We start from the raw sequence: 21,549 nt of genomic DNA on the forward strand, positions 1-21,549 counted from the left end.
GTGAAAGAGAGCTTAGAAGCCCATGTTGCAGCACTGCAAATCTCATGAAGAGATAGTGCTCCAGTTTCCGCCCAGGAAGAGGAAATCGCTCTTGTGGAATGTGCCTTAAAGGCTTCAGGCGGAGCCCGGCTAGACAGTAGATATGCTGAAAAGATAGCTTCTTTGAGGCAACGGGCAATAGTGGCTTTAGACGCTGAAGACCCTCTGCGAGGACCTGCAAACAGCACAAAAAGATGATCAGAGGTCCTGAAAGAATTTGTAATTCACAGATACTGCAACAGAGTCCTGCGCACATCCAAAATGTGCAACTGCCCAAATGAACCTGGAAACTCCTCCTCAACAAAGGAGGGAAGAAAAACAGGCTGGTTTAGGTGAAACGCTGAAACCACCTTAGGCATGAAGGAAGGCACGGTCCGAACCGTGACCCCCGACTCTGAGAATTGTAGAAAAGGGTCTCTACAGGACAGCGCCTGGAACTCTGACACCAGTCTCGCCGAGGTAATGGCCACTAAAAAGACGGCCTTCAGTGTCAAATCTTTCTCTGAAGCACGCCGAAGCGGTTCAAAGGGAGCCCCCTGAAGGGCCTTCAATACTAACCCCAGGTTCCAAGCTGGACAAGGTGCCAGCACGGGAGGACGGAGCCGAAGCACCCCTCTAAGAAACCGTGCCACATCTGGATGAGCAGCTAAGGACACGCCTTCAACCTTGCCACGCAGGGAGGCCAATGCTGCCACTTGCACCCGCAGGGAATTATAGGCCAAGCCTTTGTGTACACCATCCTGCAAAAAGTCCAGAATCGGCGAGACAGGAGCCTGCAACGGAGAAAGCGCTCTTGAAACACACCAGACTTCAAACTGGTGCCAAATCCTGGCATAAGCCACGGAAGTGGAGCGCTTACGGGCCTGCAGGAGAGTGGAAATTACCTTATTTGAGTAGCCTTTATCTCTCAATTGCGCCCTCTTAATCGCCATGCCATAAGACCAAAGCGGCAGGCGTCCTCCATGGCCACCGGACCCTGTGACAACAGGTGCGGAACCAGAGGTAACGGAAAGGAGCCTCCAACAGCATCTGTCGGAGGTCCGCATACCAAGGCCTCCTGGGCCAATCCGGGGCGATGAGCACCACTTCTCCTGGATGCAGCCGAATCCGCAGGAGCACTCGCCCTATCAAAGGCCACGGAGGGAAGACATACAGCAAGCCCAGGGGCCAGGGTTGAGCCAAGGCATCCAACCCAGCAGAGCAAGGATCCCTCCGTCTGCTGAAGAAGCATGGGACTTTGGCATTGGAACTGGTCGCCATAAGATCCATCACTGGCTTGCCCCATTTGGCACATATCTGCAGGAATACATCGTCTGCTAGTTCCCACTCCGCTGGATCGATCTGATGCCTGCTTAGATAGTCGGCTTGCACGTTGCTCTGACCTGCAATATGAGCTGCTGACAGGGACTGTAGATGCAGCTCGGCCCAGTGGCAAATTTGTTCGGCGTGCGCGCCTAGAGCTCTGCACTGAGTGCCGCCTTGTCGATTTATGTAGGCCACTGCTGTCGTGTTGTCCGACATCACTCGGACAGCCAATCCTTCCAGGGTCACTTGAAAGGCCAGAAGAGCCAGAAACACCGCTTTCAACTCCAGGCGGTTGATAGACCACTCCGACTCGTCGGGCATCCACAGACCCTGGGCATGCTTCCCCTGGCAATGTGCGCCCCAGTCCTTCAGGCTGGCATCTGTCACCACTAGACACCAATCAGGGAGCGCCAGCAGCATTCCCCGCTGCAACATGCTGTCCGAGAGCCACCACTCCATACTGAGGCGGGCCGCAGGGAGCCAAAAAAGTCTGCACTGATAATCCTGAGATCCTGGAGACCATCGTTGAAGTAGAGAATACTGTAGAGGTCTCAGGTGCGCTCTTGCCCATGGCACCACTTCCAAGGTGGCCGTCATCGATCCCAACAGCTGGACAATGTCCCAAGCTCGCGGGTGGGGCATCCTCAGGAGCAGACGGACCCGATTCTGAAGCTTGCACCGCCTTTGCTCGGGAAGAAACACATAGCCCGAGGCTGTGTCGAAACTGGCCCCCAAATATTCTAGAGATTGCAAGGGGGTCAGGTAACCTTTGGCCATATTGACGACCCAGCCCAGAGATTGAAGGACTAAAACCACTCTGGCTGTAGCTAGATGACTCTTTCTGAGTCTGCTCTGATGAGCCAGTCGTCTAGGTACGGGTGAACCCGGATACCGTCTCGCCTGAGAAAGGCAGCTACTACCACCATTACCTTGGAGAAGGTTCGGGGAGCTGTGGCGAGGCCAAAAGGCAAGGCCTGAAACTGGAAATGTTTTCCCAACACCGCAAACCGCAGAAACTTCTGGTGCGGGGGCCAAATTGGTAAATGCAAGTAAGCTTCTTTCAGGTTCAGAGACGTGAGAAACTCTCCTGGCTGTACCGCCGCAATGACAGTGCGCAGGGTTTCCATGTGAAAATGCCGCACTCTTAAGGACTTGTTTAGCTCTTTTAAGTCCAGGATCGGGCGAAAAGACCCGTCTTTTCGTGGCACCACAAAGTAAATGGATTAGCGGCCTACACCTTGTTCGGCGGGAGGCACCGGGGTCACAGCCCCTATCTGGCACAGACTGTACAGTCTCTCCTCTACCGCCGCCCATTTGGCGGCAGAACTGCATTGGGACTCCACAAACACGTCTCTCACTGGGGCATCGAATTCTATTCTGTATCCGTCTCTGATCAGGTCCAAGACCCACTGATCTGTGGAGATTTTGGCCCACTCCTCGAAAAAGAGGGAAAGTTTTCCTCGGATGACAGGCAACGAGGAGGGGGCCGGCGCACCATCATTGAGAGGGTCCAAAGATCCCTGTGGAAGAGCTCTTTTAAGCATGTATGCCCTATGCAGCATTAAAACAAAATCAGGGGAGAAAACCGCTCCCTGACCGCCCGGATCCTGCCCAGGGCTATCAGCTCTATTATTAGCCTCACTCAGATGACCCCCCCCCCCCCCCCCCCAGATTCAGGGCTCTCCGTTGCAACGGAGGCCGCGCCATGTGGAAAATCCAAAATGGCGTCCGCTGCCAGCTCAGAGCGCAAAAGATCGCCGCTCGCCATGCTCGGGCCGGCTCTACCGTCTGTACAGCACGAATTACAGAGCCCCACTGCTGATTTGCACTTGCCACATTTAGAACAGCGCTTTACAGTCTCCACAGCCATCGCTGAAAACGGCGGTAAAATTTAAAAATGGCGGTTCGCGCCAAACACGTCCCGATCGCGGGCCCACCCCGGAGGACTCAGAAAACACTCTTATCTCACTAGACCGAGTATCATAGCTCCGGTCCTGCAGAAGAATCTCAAGAAAAAACCTCTTTTCCAAGATCGCTGCGCTAAAGCGCGACACGACTTTAATTAATTAATTATTTATTTTTTTAAAGCTGTGAGGAAAGCAGAGGCAAAAGAGGTAAATAAAAACACTCCGGAGGCTCAGATAAGTGGGAAAGGCAGGGAAAGGCGAACCAATGTGCCTGCATCCACTGAGTGGGAAAGGGCAGGGAAAAGCAAGCTAATATGTCCACATCCACGGGGGCATGGGTAAGGCAGGGAAAGGGCTGACCTATGTGCCTTCAAAGTGAAGCTGCTATAGCCTCTAACACCCCGGCTAACAACTGGCAAGCCAGGAGCCACCCCCAGGCAGATTTTTGATGGAGCTCGAAGAAGCTGCAGCCACCCTGCTTGGGGAGATAGAGAATACTGAAGAGGTAGTGGAGCTAGCTGGCCATGAGGCACTGTGAACAGTTGAGTGCTCTCTATCTCACCCTGCTGGTTGATGGACACAACCCATAGGTAATGGCTTCATCTGCTTGATGACAAGGAAGTATTGGTTATACATTTTATTATTAAGTATGATTGCCCTCTTTAGGCCCTCATGGGATAATAGTCCGACGGGATATGAAAATATTCCTACTGTATTTTCTAATCACAAAACCAAATATAGTTGGAAAACACAAAAGAGTTGACAACAGATGTTTGTTAGACTGCATGGGGACTCGGCCCTCTAAGACAGAAGTGATTTGGGGTCATATGATATTTATGAAGTAGACAGGAAGATAGATATTCACATTTAGTATGTTTGAGACCTATTCCATGTGCCCCTTGTGGTTCACTATCATACGATACTACGCCTGTTCCTCACCTATATTGTAATGCAATGTCAGTATGCAACAAGTCGTTTGTTACGAGATTTAATAGGGGATAATGAGCTAGTCGTGGCATTTATAGTGGAAACCTGGCTGCCTGAGAAAGGTACACCTATTTTGAACCAACTTTTGCCTCCAGACTATAAAATCACATAATACTAGGGAAATAAGAGAGGAGGAGCTCTTGCAATTATTTAGAAAACATTCCCCCCCCCCCCAATATCACATGTAGATTCTTTTGTGAAAGGAAGCTTAGAGATATTACAGTGAAACCTCGGTTTTCGTCGATAATTCGTCCGAAAACTATCGACGAAAACCGAAACCGATGAAAACCGAGGCAACAAGCAATTTTTCTTTTAAATAAATAAAAAAGACTAATGTATAGAATAAATGAACATTTAACATGGCATTTACCTTTCTGAAGACTCTTCTAGGTGCATGGAAGATGGAGAGAGAGGAGCAGAGATTATTGTTTGGAAGGGGGATCCTTGTTTGGAAGGGTCACTTCCCTTCTTGTTCTTTGGCACTAGGACCAGCTTCTGGGGGGGGGGGGGGGGGGGTCACTTCCCTTCTTGTTCTTTTGGCACTAGGACCAGCTTCAGAGTCTGTGGACCCATGCTGCACAAGAAACCTGTCCAAAGAGGTTTGTTTCTGTCGCCTCTTTAAGATTTGCCTAAAATGGGGCAAGACATTATCATTAAACAAGTTGCAGACACGGCTGGCAACAGCTTTGTCTGGGTGATTTTTCTCCACAAACACCTGTACTTTACTCCACATGGAGAGGATGTCCTTAATCTCTGAAGAAGGCACATTCTCTACTGTTTCTTCCTCCTTATCCGAAGCAACTTCTTCATCTGCCGTCTGTTGTACTTCTAGTTGAAGGTCTTGCAGCTCTTCAGTGGTGAGTTCTTTACTGTGGTCATCCACCAACTCTTCCACATCCTCACCACTCACCTCCAAACCCATGGAATTACCTAAATAAACAATTGACTGCACAACATGTGTAGGGTCATCAGGTGAAGGATCTAACCCTTCTAAATCTCTCTCATGCACACATCCTGGCCATAATTTCTTCCAGCCAGTTTATCGTCCTGGATGTCACTCCCTGCCAAGCCTTATCTATGAGGCTGATGCAGTTGAGAATGTTGAAATGGTTTTTCCAGAACTCTCTTAAGGACAATTCTGTACCTCATGTCACCTCAAAGCACCTTTGAAACAATGCTTTTGTGTACAGCTTCTTGAAATTGGAAATGACATTCTGGTCCATGGGCTGGATGAGTGATGTGGTATTAGGGGGCAAGAACTTCACAGTAATAAAACTGAACTGCTCCAACAGTGCATCTTCCAAACCTGGAGGATGTGAAGCAGCATTGTCCATTAACAGGAGGCACTTAAGGGTCAAATGACTTTCTTGGAGGTATTTTTTCACACTCGGGCCAAACATTTCATTCATCCACTCAATGAAAATTGCCCTCGTGACCAATGCTTTCTTGTTTGCCCTCCACATCACACATAGTTTACTTTTGATCACATTGTTTCTGCTAAACACTCTAGGAGTTTCTGAATGGCACACCAGTAAGGGCTTCACTTTACAATCACTACTAGCATTACCACAGAACAAAAGAGTAAGCCTATCTTTCATAGGCTTATGTCCTGGCAGTGCCGTTTCCTCCTGTGTAATGAACATTCTCTTTGGTTTACTAAGAAACAGAATGTTTACCTTAATTGACATGAGACAGTTGCAAGTTATACGTTCGTATTTTCAGGACCATCACTATAGGCTGTTGGTTCAAAGTCTTATTCTAACGCATTTGAATTTTTGTAATGTGCTATATTTGGGTATTTCTTCCAAAACAGGCCAGTTTCATCACAGTTGAAGACTTGTTGGGGGATGAATCCTTCAGCCTCTACGTAATCTTTGAATTCAGACACAAATTTTTCAGCACCAGATCTGTCCAAACTCGCAGCTTCTCCGTGCCTAGTAACACTGTGTATGCCAGTGCGCCTCTTGAATTTTTCGAACCAGCCTCTGCTGGCCTTAAAATCACTTAGTGGAGTAGCACTCATCCTGGGCATTTTCTTAATGAGATCGGCATACAGCAGTCTGGCCTTTTCACATATGATGGCCTCGGAAACAGAATCGCCATCTGTTTTTGATTGATCCAAATTAATAACTGTTCCACATCTTCAATTGTTTGTGATCTCTGTTTTAATATCACATTCACACCTTTTGCTACTTTTGACTCCTTTATTGTTTCCTTTTTCGCCACAATTGAATTTATCGTGGATGGTGACTTCCCGTACATGCGGGCGATTTCAGCAATCTTAATGCCACTCTCGTATTTTTCAATAATTTCCTTCCTCAACTCAATCGTGTTCCTGTCCTTCTTCTTTGAAGGACTGCTGCCCATAGAAACTTTTTTGGGTCCCATGATGAGAGCAGGGACTTTTATACAGGCACTCAACCAGCAGCAGCAGTAGTGTGGCAAAACAACAAAAATTTGGTCAAAAACCAGCAGGGACTTTTATACAGGCACTCAACCAGCAGTAGCAGTAATGACAAAATTTTGTTCATAAAACAGCAGCAGTGTGATCCCACAACCGGAAACACCGCCTCAGAACGACACGCGAGAACGCAAGATTAGCTGCGTGGGCACGCCAACGAAATTAGAGGCGATCGACGAAAACCGAGACGAAAATTTTGCGAAATAAAATCGACGATAACCGAAACTGACGAAATCCGAAGTCAACGAAAACCGAGGTTTCACTGTATATTGAAGAACAAAGGATGATTAGATAATGAATCGATTAGGATCCTGTTTTATCGAGCACCAGAGAGGTGGGCTGCTAATCAACAGATTTTCTTTGACAATACTTCAATTGTTTCTGCTACATACCTAGATTAGTATTTTTGGGGGATGTGAATTTACACTTTGAAAAAAAAAAAAAAAAAAAAAAGTGCCGATAGTTATACCTCTAAAAATGCGAGTAGTTTAGAATTGCTCCAGTTTCAGTATGTGCCTATTACTCCAACTTATTCTAAGTCATATGTTAATTGGTTCTTCTCCTCCTTTAACTGACAGTGATATGATCTCTTCATTGTCTTGGAATCCAGTTGCATGGTCACATCATTATTTAGCTCAATATTTTTTCCTCTTTTTATCTCCTTAATATTCCTGCTATATTCCCCTCTATTATGGTGGTCTGAGGAAGGGCTTTACTTGTGTAATTTTTTTTTCTAGTCCTTTATTGCATTTTTTCTGAATTATGTTTGTTGCCCTGTGTTACTCATCACCAGTGGATGCTTGTAACATTCATTATGTGATAATCTAATAAATATATAAATTTAGCTCAATTTAATTTAAATACATTTATGGATAGACAATGAACTATTATGTCTAGATATTATCATCAATCTAGAGGGAAAACAGAATCTTCAACTTTTTGGTCCCAGGTTATATTGCCTACTATTATAATCAGGAACTCATCCTGATAACTCTTAGTATTAATGGAATAATGCTATATTTAATACTTTAGATAAAATAGCCCCTTTACAACTGACAATTTTCCAAAAATGAGAAATTCCTTATGGTTTACATCACAATTGGGTTCTTTAAAGCAGCTGTGTAGGAAATTACAATGAATTTGGAGAGCATCAGACTCTAAAGCTGAAAAAAAACACATGGAAACAGACAAATATAAATATGAACTAAATGAAGCAAGAAAGCATTATTATTCTAAGCACAGCAATTACAAATCAGAAGGTACTATTTAAGTTAATGTAGGAATGAACAGATACTTGTTGTTTGTCTCCTGATATAAAACAGCCAGATGCTAAATCTTTGGCATCATTTTTCTCAGAAAAAAATCATATTGTGAAGGAGTTTGTTACTTCAGGAATCTGTTCATATGCTGAAAAAAATACTCGGTCTCTTTCATGCTAGATGCTTGTCCTCACTTTGTTCAACAATCCTCCCTTATTTATTTATTGCATTTGTATCCCACATTTTCCCACCTATTTGCAGGCTCAATGTGGCTTAGAGAGTTTTGTTATGATATATTCATTACAGGATATCAGATACAATTGGTAGTGTACAAAGATTAAGTAATGGAAGAGTGAAGGAAGGTGTTAGGTAGGATAGTATAGAAGATGGATTATCATAGCTGGGTGGATTAGTGGGGTAGTTTTGTAAGGTTATGGGTTCTCCTTGTAGGCCTTGTTGAAGAGATGTGTCTTCAAAGATTTGCGAAAGTTAGTTATTTCGTCAATAGTTTTCAGGGCTGTAGGTAGTGCATTCCACAACTGCGTGCTCATGTAAGAGAAGGTGGTGGAGCGTATCAGCTTGTATTTTAGTCCTTTACAGCTGGGGAAGTGCAGATTGCAAAATTTGCAGGATGATCTTATGGCGTTTCTGAGAGGTAGGTCCACGAGGTTTAGCATGTAGATTGGGGCGTCTGCATGAATAATTTTGTGTACAATCGTGCAGATCTTGAACGCAATGCGTTCCTTGAGTGGGAGCCAGTGCAGTTTTTCTCTTAGAAGTTTTGCACTTTCATATTTAGTTTTTCCAAATACGAGTCTGGCTGCAGTATTCTGGGCTGTTTGGAGTTTTTTGAAAGTCTGTTCTTTGCAGCCCGCGTATAGAGCGTTGCAGTAGTCCAGATGGCTTATTACCATTGATTGTACCATGGTATGGAAGATGTATCTTGTGAAGAAAGGTTTTACTCTTTTGAGTTTCCACATGGAGTAGAACATCTTTTTCATTGTATTCTTCACGTGGGCTTCGAGTGTGAGGTTTTGGTCAATGGTAACTCCAAGAATTTTCAGATTTTGTGAGACGGGAAGAGAGCAGTATGGTGTAGTTATGGTGGAGTATATGTTTGTATTGTGTTGTGAGGTGAGTACAAGACCATTGTGTTTTTTCTGCATTGAGTTTTAGCTGGAATGCATCTGCCCAACAGTGCATGATTTGGAGGCTTTGGTTGATCTCGTTTAGATCTTGTTTGAATGGTATGTAAATCGTGACATCATCTGCGTATATATAGGGATTGAGGTTTTGATTGGCTAGAAGTTTGGCTAAATGTATCATCATTAGGTTGAAGAGAGTTGGTGAGAGGGGGGATCCTTGAGGAACTCCACATTCAGGTATCCATGGGGGTGACATGTCCACGTTCGTTGTTACTTGGTATGATATTGTGGTCAGGAATCCTTTGAGCCATTTGAGAACTGTGCCTCCTACTCCAAAGTATTCTAGTATATTTAATAGTATTTCATGACTAACCATGTCGAAGGCACTGGACATGTCAAATTGTTAGAGGTTAGAAGGTGGATAACGTTATTAGGGGTCCTTTTACTAAGCTGCAGCAAAAAGTAGATCTGCGCTAGCATCAGCGTGTGTTTTTGATGCACACTGAGGCCCCTTTTACTGCAGCGGGTAAAAGGCTGTCTTTTTTTCTTTACAAGAAAGTGAACCACTTACCGCACAGCCATTTCAGAGGAGAGCACTTACCGCCACCCATTGTGGTGGCAGTAAGAGCTCCCGTGTATTTATGGCATGTATGGCATGCACTGAGGGTGGGAACTACTGCTGGGCTCCTGTGGTAGTTCCGAACTGGCATGCAAGCCCATTGTTGCGCGCCAACCCTTTAGTAAAAGTGCCTCTTTGTGAATAACATTCTGGCTACTGGACATTTTCAGATTACATTTGGGAAGACTGTGTTAACACCTATACCAAAGTCTACTTCTTTAGATCTTACAATGCCAGCAAGTTATTTATTGGGATTTATTAACCGCTTTTATGAAGAGATTCATCCAAGGTGGTGTACAATAGGTACAGTTTAACATCAAAGTCTAAAGAGAATCCACGTATGTGCAGCGTCAGACGGATCAAAAACGGTCTTTTTAAAGACCATTTTAAAATCCTTGTCTGCACATTTCTCATTCGTGACTTGAGTTCTCTTCATCACGTCACTTGATGATCATATTTTATCAAAGTCATTAGCCACAAGACTCCTGATGTAGGCCATCCGGCCGAAACACAACGTTGTGTCGAGTCATTTTTAATGTGGAATTGTGTTATTATTATTTGTTTGAATATTATTTTAGAGGTACATCGATGACATTTTTATGATTTGGACGGAGGGGGAAGAAACTCAAACAATTTTACTATTCCTTCAATACATACCATCCTACAATCAGATTCAAAATTGACTACTCCCCAGAAAAAGTCAATTTTTTGGACACCACAGTCTCAATCAGTGATGGCTGTATACAAATATCTATATACAAGAAATCCACAGACAGATGCAGCTACCTCCACAACTCCAGCTTCCACCCTTCTCATACAAAAAGATCCATTATTTACAGCCAAGCCACAAGATACCACCGTATCTGCTCGGACCCAGAGGATAGACACAGACACCTTGAAACCCTGACTGCATCCTTCAAACAGAAAGGTTACAACCCCAAAATAATCTCCAAGAATATTGCCTCCTCCCTCAAAACACCCAGGGAAAATCTGCTACAGTACAAAGAAAAAAAAGCCACAGACAGAATTCCCCTTGTAGTGACATACAACCCAGAGCTGGAGAAACTGAGGAAAATCATAAGAGACCTACAGCCACTACTTCAGGAAGATGAATTACTGAAAGAGATATTCCCATCCCCACCAGTGCTGGCCTTCCGATAGCCACCAAATTTAAAACACAAGCTGATCAGAAGTAAACTTCCACACAGACGGAAAAAGAAAAGGGCACGTTCCCGTGTAACACAGCCAGCTGCAAACTATGCCAAAACATTTCACAAGACCCCACAGTCATTCACAAAGGAAAAATATTCAACATAAAGGACTATTTTACATGCTCATCTTCCAATGTGGTATACATCATTCAGTGTAAAAAATGTAACGAAAGATGCTATATTGGAGAAACAGGCCAGATGCTTAAGACAAGATTCAATCTGCACAGACATCACATGAAAATAGCCGGTGCCAGTCAGGCCCCCACCCCTGTGGGCCAACACTTCACAAGACCAGAACACTGCACCAGTGATTTCACAGTAAGAATACTGAAAGAATTTTAAAACAATACAGGAACGTAAGACCTTTGAAATAAGAATGATTGAATATTTTGACACCCAACAAACAGGACTTAATAAGGATCTGGGTTTTCTAACTCATTATAAAACATAAAGCTGTATTTCTCTGTTTATTTCTCTCCTCTCACCTACCAACACCCATTCTGTTAGAATATCAATGAAATGCTTTGATGTCCCCATGCATACCCCCACCCTCCCACTCTGTCAGACTGTCAAAGTAATGCTTTGATGTTTCTCTCATATATACTATCTGCTACCACATTTGCTTATTTCCGATCTGAGGAGGAAGGGCAACCTTCGAAAGCTAATCAAGAAATGTATTAAGTTATGTCCAATAAAAAAGGTATCATCTTATTTTCTTTTCCATGTTTTATTTTGTTTGATTTCTATTGAAAACCATTGAATATTATTAAATTTTGTTTACTTTCATAACTTCAGGTCCAATTATTGGATAGCCTGGCTCATATTCCCACCTTTTTGTTTACAGTTTAACATCAAACATTTAATTTTCTTAACAGCATAATAGTAAAATGTACAAGTATAAACAAATACAATGAAAGAGGAAAACTTACAGCAAACTGAAATCTAATAATGAGACTACCATGAAACAGGATCAAAAACCCACATATTTAACAGCACTGAAATTCAAATGACAGAGATATAATACAATGCAAGCATAACAGTACTGATAGAATTTTAAAAATGAACCTGAAGAAATATTGAAAAAAATGAACCTGCAGAACTATTGTTAGTAATATATAATTTATCTTTAAAATCAAGCATGGTACCGGAAGATTGGATTATAAGCCAGTGTGGCCAGTATTCCACTATTTACTAAAATTGGTGGAATCTTTCATGGCAAAACAGTAGACAGACTACTTAGATACTCATCAATTACTATTGCCATCTCAGTTTGGCTTTAGGGATTTACATAGCATCGAGACTTTGTTATTAATTTTAGTGACTCAAGTAAGAACTTTACTTGCAAACTGGATTCAAGTCATTTTATTACAATTTGACTTATTAGCAACATTTGATATGTTAGACCACGATCGATTTCTAGCTAAGTCTGTCGAATTTATGTTACCAAGATGAAAGGGAATTTAACTGATGTCTGGCAATCCCCCCTGTGGAGTGCAGCAGGAATTTCCCCCTGTCGCAAATCATATATTTATGAGCACTCTTGATTCTCTTCTTTTGGCTGTGGATGACATTTTTAGTTTGATACCTATATATGCTGATTTGATTTGTACATCAAAAGAAGGTAATGTTTAACAAAATAAAATTTGGGGCATCATCTTCCATGTTGAAGTTAAATACTAGCAAAAGTAGGGTCCTTTGGTTTACTAACAAACAGAATGTTTATCTTAATTGACATGAGACAGTTGCAAATTATACGTTCATATTTTCAGGACCATCACTATAGGCTGTTGGTTCAAAGTCTTATTCTAGCGCATTTGAATTTTTGTAATGTGCTATATTTGGGTATTTCAGTTAAGCTAAGAGATAGTCTGCAGCTGATACAAAACACAGCAGCCTGCCCAATTCTGCCAGCTTCTGTGAAAACTCAATCTTCTTATTCATTATTTCATAGAGATTTGAAAACTTTTCTCTTTAAGAAGTATGTTCAATTAGATGCTTGAATATGATGCTATATTGTTTACCTATGTTTAATTCAGATTTGATTCAGTATTTTTAATTAATTTTAATTGATGCACTAGGGATTTTTAGATTGTACGCCGCTTCAGACATTTATAGGGAATAAGCGGGGTAAAAAGTCATTTTAGATTAGATTCTGGCTGCTAATTACCTTTGATACAGCCATTGCTGGAGAGAGAGCAGAGCAACCCCTTTAGTGGCTGCAACAAAAAGCTCAAGCAGGAAGTAGCCACTAATGAACTGCTAAATAAGGGGTCTTTTTATTAAACTGCATTAGGTGTTAATGCACACCTAAAGCAACAACAAAAAAGCATGCGGTAACCTTGCAATATGTGCGTACTATAAAACCATTTCTGACAGAATTCCTGCGCTAACCAGTTAGCATATCTACATTATCGCACGCTAACTGGTTAGCGCACCAATAATGGAGGAGCCCTCACTAACTGGCTGTGCACTAATGGCAACGTTAGCATGTGGCCATTAATGCAAAAAAAAAAAAAAAAAAAAAAAAAACCACCCAGAAAATTGGGGTTTTATGGCTGCAGTAAAAGTGGCCTTAGAATATGGGAAAGACCTATATAAGGGTGCAATAAGGCCTATTTTTACTGCAGCTTAGAAAAAGGACCCCTAAGATACAGGGAAAAAAAATAAAATACTGGAATTACATTGTAAAAACTGAAGGCAGCAAAACATACTAAATATGATTTTCAAGAGTTAAAAGAATAGATTACAGAAGAATTTAGTTAATCCTTTACCATGAAAATTAAGTTGAACAAATCAATTCTAATCTTTGCAAAACTCAATTCCTTCTCATACAGCATCTATGTTTGATAAGGAAAAGCAAAGAGTCTGCACTCACTGGCAGAAATTTCAATTCCACAGGACCCTCCTACATGGCAGCCTGTTAACCTGAAAATGGAACGCAAAGGTGATGGGTCTTTATGAACTGGCTGAAAAAAGTATCAGCTCAAAAATGGCAATTCAGTCTTTGTGCTAAGTCAATACACCAGCATTTGAGCACAGACATTCTTCATGTTTACAGGAAGTACATATGTGATTTTTTAAACATCAAGAACTAGTAATCTTCTAGAGACTTTCAAAATGCTGACACTTAGTGCCACCTTCCAGTACAATGCGACATATATCCTTTATAAGCTCAGTGGCAACACACTAACCTCTTCTCCATGCCACAAGGAACCTCATCCTGGTTCAAGAGCTTTTTTGTACAGTTTAATATTCATGTATTTTAGTCCAAGAACCAGATTAATACGCAATTTGATTACTCAGCATATCTGCTCCATCCTTGAAGCTCAGCTGAGTCTTTCACGAGTACCAGCTTCCTGCCAAAGCCAGAATGACAGACAAGCTAGAACGTAAGCAAGTAAAGAACCATCTTTCTGTGACTGCTGTTGAGCATACATGTTTATCCTGGGCAGTGAGGACAGCAATAGGCAACTTCCTCTGAGGCAATAATGTGGCTAAGTGCCTGTACACTGATGCAGTCAACAAACCCTCCTATCAACCATAAGGCTTTTGTTGAGCTGGCCTGCCAACGAGCAAGATATAAACATATATGGCTACAAAGCTGGAGCAGTGACTGGGTACACTTTTGGTTAGTGAAAAACACACTTCACATTAAATTTGGCCTCCTTTTAGTTAGCTATTTACTGGGATCAAGCAAAAGAACAAACATTTAAAGTGGCAGTGTGAAAGAAAATGGGGAAGTGATAAGCGAGAAGTATTTCATCAGAAGTATTCATTTCATTACAAATGTTTTGCAGGTTTCACCTAATGGTATAAAAAAAATGTTGGAACTGGTCTTTGAGATGTAATTCAATTTCTATCATTACCACCTGCAGTTCACTTAGCATCTAATGAGCAAATTAAGAACATAAGAATGTTAGGTTGGGTCACATCAAGCCCAGCATCCTCCGACCTCTAAAGGTGGTCCATCCAGGCCAACAAAGTATCAGGAAAATCCCAATAGGAATTCCTGTTCCATAACCACTCTCAGAACTAATAATTGTAGAAAAACAAGTCTATATGGATCTGACCTCCAGAAGCATGCCCAATTATTTTAAAGAACTCCACAGCTGTTCCTTAATTGTCTCATAGGGTAACTAGCAATGTTTCCTCTAAGGAAGTGGCCTGGTGTGTGCGAATTTTTATTTGAGTGAGAATTAAGTTTTAAAAACCAACTATCTGAGCGCCACTATTACCAATGAATTTCTGTATATAGCACAAAAAAACAACAACAACCCATTTTGGTGAGCAACCATGTAAAATCTGTGAATGATACTCCTAAAACGTATGAGCAAACACTCATGCGCTCCGCTTAGCGGGAACTTTGATAGCTAGCTGAATAAGTACAGTGGTGGACAAAATCTTCTGGATTCATTCCAGGGCTCTTTTTGTATGCTTCTATGAAATACATTGTGTTCCTCATTTTAGGGCACAAAGCATGTTGACATCATACAGAATACTAGGCCTTACAAAACAAAGTACTGAGCGTGAAGAGCAATAGATTCTTACTACCTGTTTTTGTAAACAGGTAACCAGAGGTAACATCGTATGAAAGACAGGGATGGCATAGCTGTTGCTGCTGTAGCAACCACTGCTAGCTAAACAGCAGTACTGAATGTTAGTTTAGCCAGCAAGAACTTCCATACCATCTGTGCAGAAAATTACACACAGAAAAACTGGGTTTGGGGAAAAGCTATGCACAGAGATACGCAGACATGAAGAAAGGAAGGTGTGTTTTCATTATTAGACCAAAGGTCAGGTTGCAAACAATTATCACATGAAGAAAACAAGCTCAGTCCTAATATTCAGGAACCTTCCAATGTAGGGTTTACTCCTACCAATTTCGAAAACAGCATGTGCTACATGAATCCGTCTTGCCTGCCCCCTCTTCTCTTCCCATATGTACTGGCTTAATGTTCTCTCTCTTTCCCAATAACTTTCAGTACCATCTTTGTGCAGATGATCTCATGATCTCTTTCTGCAACAAAATTTTCACCCAAAAGCCAATCCCAAATCTTAGCTTGCTCATCTGACATCACTGCCTAAATGCCCCACCACCACCTTAAATGTCATGATGGCCCCATTGGGAATGAAATTAGCAATAATGGGAGTGGATCCTTTCATTTATGCAGATGATGTTACTATCGATATTCCTTTTAAGAATGACTTACTGGAAATATTGGATACAATTAAACTGGGCCTAGACATGAAGGAAACATGGGTCACAACTTTTATACTTAGATTGAACAGCTATAAGACAAACGTTTCCCTTAGTCCACTCGCCCAACCCTCTTACCCCTGCCTCCTTTTCTTCCTTTTCCGAAATCACTGAAGAAGAAACTTTACTTCTTCTTCAATCCTCAAAACTAACCACCTGCTCCTCTGACCCTATTCCCACTCACCTACTCAACACTATCTCTCCTGCTGTCACCCCTTTCATCTGTCATATCCTCAATCTGTCACTTTCCACTGCGACTGTCCCTGATGCCTTTAAGCATGCCGTAGTCACCCCACTCCTCAAAAACCCTTCTCTGGATCCTACCTCTCCTTCAAACTATCGCCCCATCTCCCTCCTTCCTTTCTTATCCAAGTTACTAGAACGTGCTGTCCACTGTCGCTGCCTCGACTTTCTTTCTTCTCATCCTATTCTTGATCCACTCCAATCTGGCTTTCGTCCCCTTCATTCAACTGAAACAGCACTCTATCAAAAGCCTTTTCGGCATCAAAGCTTATTAACATAGCCCGCGTATTCTCCATTTGTACTCTCTCTAAGGCCACAAGTATCTCTCTCATATTTTTTGCTATTTTCCTGTTTTTAATGAATCCCACCTGTGAGTTTTCTATCAGGCCAATCTATTTGCCAATATCTTGGCTACAAATTTTGTTTCTGAGTTCAGCAATGAAATGGGCCGATAAGACTCCGGGCGGTGAGCTGCTCTACCAGGTTTCAGAATAACTGTTATCAAGCTCACATTCCATTATTTCCTATCCAAATTTCATAATTAACCAAATTAACTACTCGATCGAAACCCAGCTAAAAATTTGAGGAGTAATCTTTGATCAGCACTTATCTTTTGAAACTCAAACATCTGCTATCATAGACAAAATTTTTAAGATTCTTTAGAGACTAAAAAGGTTTAGAGACTTTCACAAATTTATATTTCCGATTAATAGTACAAACAATGTTAGTATCACAAATTGACTAACATAATATATGTGGGTAGCAAGGATACTGATCAAAATGCTACAGACATTAAAGCACGATTGATGTTCAAAACCAGTACCCTCATACACAAAATTTTGATTGAAATGGCACCAGGTTACATGGTAGATTTAATTGATGTATGTAGAAGGAATGCAGACCCAACAACAAGAGACTATCTACTTCTCCACCTCCTCAGTCGCAAAAACATAACATATATGTCAGCTTACACAGCAATTCTAAGGGCCATGTTTACTAAGTTGCGCTGTAGGCACAGCATAACACTAGAGACACCCATATGGGTGTCTCTAGCATTAGCACACGCTAAAAATGCTAGCGCGCCTTAGTAGACAGGGCCCTACGTTACTTCGGATCCAAACAGTGGAATCAAATTTCCAAGGAATAAAAAGAGCTATATATAATGCTTACTATATTGCAAAACTCTGAATCTTTTAAAGAAATTCTTTAAGACTGAATTCTTGTTAATTATAACTTTTTATTTAGTATATTGTTAATGAATTGAGTTCTGTTAAATGTAAGACACATTGAACTGAAATTAATTTTCAGATGTGGGATATTAAGAACAAATATATAAATAAACTTGTAAAATTCTGGTTACTGTCTTAATAATTTCTCACACTAATATCCCAATGTTTCTATTCACTCTCTTAATACCTTATCAATCTTCGTGTTCTCTCTGGTCTTCTCAGCAAGCTCATACGCACTCATCGTAAAAATCAAGCTAAATCATACAAAGAGCTTCTGCTTTGCTGTGCCGGCACCTACCTTTTGAAATTCCTTGCTGCTAGATGTCTTTTGAATGTTGGCTCCAAAATTTCTTTTGAGTTAATTTTTTACAAAAGCATTCAAGGATACTGTATAATTTTTCAACCTTATGTTTTTTTATTCAGATTTTTATATGCTATATAATCTTCTGCACATGGTTTTGGCACTAGGTCCCCTACTTCCTTTCTCTCCTATTCTCTTCTGTACTGTCCTAGCCGTATCCAGCAAATAATATGTCATACCTCTTGTTTATCATTCGTATTTGTCAGTCTTTCAATAATCCCATGCTTATTGATTTTCTGATTGTAAACTGTTCAGATATTCTCTTGAAAGGTGGTTTATCAAATAAAATAGTCATTTTCACAGGCACATGTACAAAAGGGCTCTTTCCCCCTGGATGTGATTTTATAAGTACCTACATAGAATTGATAATACATACTTTGCTGGTGGGCGTGCATGTAGATGCAGTTTGGTCAGAAACACAGAAAAATGTAGGCAGAAATAGACCATAGAGCCTATCCAGTCTGCCCAGCCATGCCAGCTACGCTCCTTATCACTCTCTTAGAGATCCTATGTACAAGATAAATTTGCATCAGTGGAGACAGATCTGACACACACTCATGCATATTCATTGTGGGTATACTGGAAACCTGACTGGCTAGGTATGCCCTGAGGACAAGGTTGAGAATCATTGCTCTAGAGTGGTGTAAATATAAGCATATGCAATGCAAGCATGGGTTATACTACCTATGTTAGTATTTTATTATGAAAAATACACACTTTTCTTTATAAAATAGCACCTTAAGTAGGTGCCTTCCTATAAGTGTATCCACCATGTGGGTAAGAGAACCTTGAAGTTTGAATCTTTTCTCTCAGCTCCACTTCCCATTTTCCTCTCACCATGGATAACAGTTATATCTTAGTTGCCCTTTACTCCTCTATGCGTACAAATATTACCTGGATGTGGCAAGATCTAGAAAGCAGTATATATTAAATGCCCATAGTATGGGGAATTAAGTTCTAGATCTAGAGGCTGTAATAGACACTAAATCCAAATCAGTCTCTTCCATGGTACACAAAGAACCATGGCTGGAATATAGTTATAGCAGGTTAAAACCTATTCAGGAAGGACTGCATAGGAGAAAAGGGTGCAGTACTGCTTACACTGAGATATTATTTTATTATGTATGTGATACATTGCTTCAGGTGGAATAGAAATTAACAAACAAATAAAACAACAGTACTGAAAGGCTTATGAGGAAAGCAGCAGCAGGTTAGTCTAGAAAGATGGAACATCCATTTACAGATAGAAAAAAAGAGAGATAATAATTGAAGACATTTGCAATATTGCTATAAAAGGGGAAAGGCTACTAAGAGGCAATTTCAATTTGCGAAATATTGATTAGGACATCCTACTGTCTAGAAGATTATGGGTTCTGTACAAGAAGCACTATTTCAGCAACTAGTAAACAGAAACTATGTGGAAGGGAACCGATACTGGACCTGGTGCTTACAAATGGAGAGAATATTTCTGACTGTAGTGGATGATTATCTGACATATAGGGTTTGTTACACTTCAGTAATTAAAAAAATGGGCAGGAAAAATACTAATCTATATTTGTAAACACTACCCTATCAAATTCTTATTTTCATCCACTCTCCCTAGTTCGCTAGAGCCTAAAATTATCAGAAAGTCCACATTATTATTAGCATTTGTGGCCTTCTACTCTGATATCATTGGTATAATCAAACATATAAATGGCAAGAGGCGTACTCACTCGCAAATGCGCAGTAGAGACCCTCTCTGTCCTGCCCCCGCGTCAATACGTGATGACAGGGGCGTGACAGAGAGGGAACCTGCGCACCTGCGAGTGAGGGAACCACCGTCGCCACAGCCCCCCCCCCCCCAAGGGTTGCCGCTACCGCTCCCCCCACCCACCCGGAGTCGCCGCCGCCGCCGCCACCCACCCTCCACCCTGCCAGGGTACTTGGCTTCACTATTCAAACCGCTGGAACGCAGCACACAGCTCATCTGAGCTGCCGTTGGCCTTCCTTACCTGCCTGTGTCCCGCCCTCGCCGACGTTACATCACACATAAGTACATAAGTACATAAGTAGTGCCATACTGGGAAAGACCACGAGGGCGGAACACACGCAGAGAAGAAGGAAGGCCAACGGCAGCTCATATGAGCTGTGTGCTGCGTTCTGGCGGTTTGAATAGTGAAGCCAGGTACCCAGTCCGGGGGGGGGGGCTTTCAAACCCCCCCTTCCTTTACTAGCCCGTTTTTACGGGCTCAACGGCTAGTATCAGTATATACCACTTAAAAACTAGAAAATGAGTGATTAACAATAAGTTTAAGGGCAACAGAAATTAAGAAATCAAATAGAAATTATTATTGTTATTCATTGGAAGGATAATTTACTTCTTTCTTTTCGTATGTGGTGGAATTGGGCTATATTATATAAGAACTATGAAAATAATTTAAGTTGTCACACCCTCCAGAAATCTCATAAGTTGTTAAAATGGAAAACGTTTGATATTTATCCAGCAAATAACTCGCGGAGGTCAGCACTGTTTATCGAGATTATTTACACTATTATCATAGCTATACACTCATAGAACTCGTGCTTTCCCTGTAGTACTGTTCTTGTTACTATTATACATTTGTAACTTGTTTATACCTGAATTCACTCTAAAGTTTTGTATTTACTATTATACTCAATAAAACATAAAAAAAAAACAGCAAGCCAATCATTTCTGTAACAGTGTAGCACGTTCTAGAACAACAGATCTAGGAAATTTTTAAAGAAAATAATCAATAAGAACTACTATTCACTCACCATGTTAGCAGGGTAACGTCGAGTTCAGGGGGTTTAGTTGATGGGGGTCTCGATTTCTCCCAGGTCATGTCATGCTCTAAGGCACCTTGGCACTAGAATTACACACCCCACCTATTAATATATATGGGGTTTTTCCCCCCAGGGAGTCTCCTTCCACGGTACCCTTACTTTAAGGGCCTGCCACGGTCCCCTTACTTTAAGGGCCCCACCAACCACCCCTCCTCATAGATCTACGTCAAGAACCCATCACTTCCTAAAACCACATTCTGTGAAAGCCCATATTTAGAGAAAACTTTTTCGCAAACCCGAACTTTAATTTTGAATCCGGAAGCACGAGAGGCAGAATATACAGGTTTAACCCGAACAAATACAGAGCGAGCGGAGAACACCCCAAATCTAGAAACGTGCTCCGCTTAATAAAATCTTGAACACAAACCCTTCTTCAAGAACTAACAGCTTTCCTAATAATAAAGGAACTTTATCCTTCCTACACTCTATCTTAGCTGTACAAGTACATCCTTCTCTATACCCTGTTCTCTTCCTCAGCAGCACCTCGGGCCTTCCTCCCCCTCATACAACCGCCCCTCCTAGCCCAGATGTCGTCATCACTGTGAGTCTCGACGGCAAAGGAAATATGAGGAAAATCCAGGAAGCGCGAGACAAAAAGCTTCAAGCCTCACCCTGGATGCGAAAGTTCAGCCCCTTTTGGCTTATTCTATCCAATTAACCTCCTCATTCCCTCGAAAGT

The 21,549-nt window shown here is 41.8% G+C and overlaps 1 protein-coding gene across 1 annotated transcript in view; it reads right to left on the minus strand.

Moving 5' to 3' along the window:
* Window positions 1-21,497, minus strand: part of XPO6 (exportin 6) — a 224,626-nt gene extending 203,129 nt beyond the window's left edge. The window contains exon 1 of the mRNA XM_030211002.1: window positions 20,802-21,497. Within this exon, the coding sequence (XP_030066862.1) occupies window positions 20,802-20,804 (3 nt within the window). The 5' untranslated portion in view covers window positions 20,805-21,497. The remainder of the gene's footprint in view (window positions 1-20,801) is intronic.
* Window positions 21,498-21,549: the final 52 nt, after the last annotated feature.

The sequence above is a fragment of the Microcaecilia unicolor genome, chromosome 8 (assembly GCF_901765095.1).
Source record: "Microcaecilia unicolor chromosome 8, aMicUni1.1, whole genome shotgun sequence".
In the NCBI taxonomy this organism is placed as follows: Eukaryota; Metazoa; Chordata; class Amphibia; order Gymnophiona; family Siphonopidae; genus Microcaecilia; species Microcaecilia unicolor.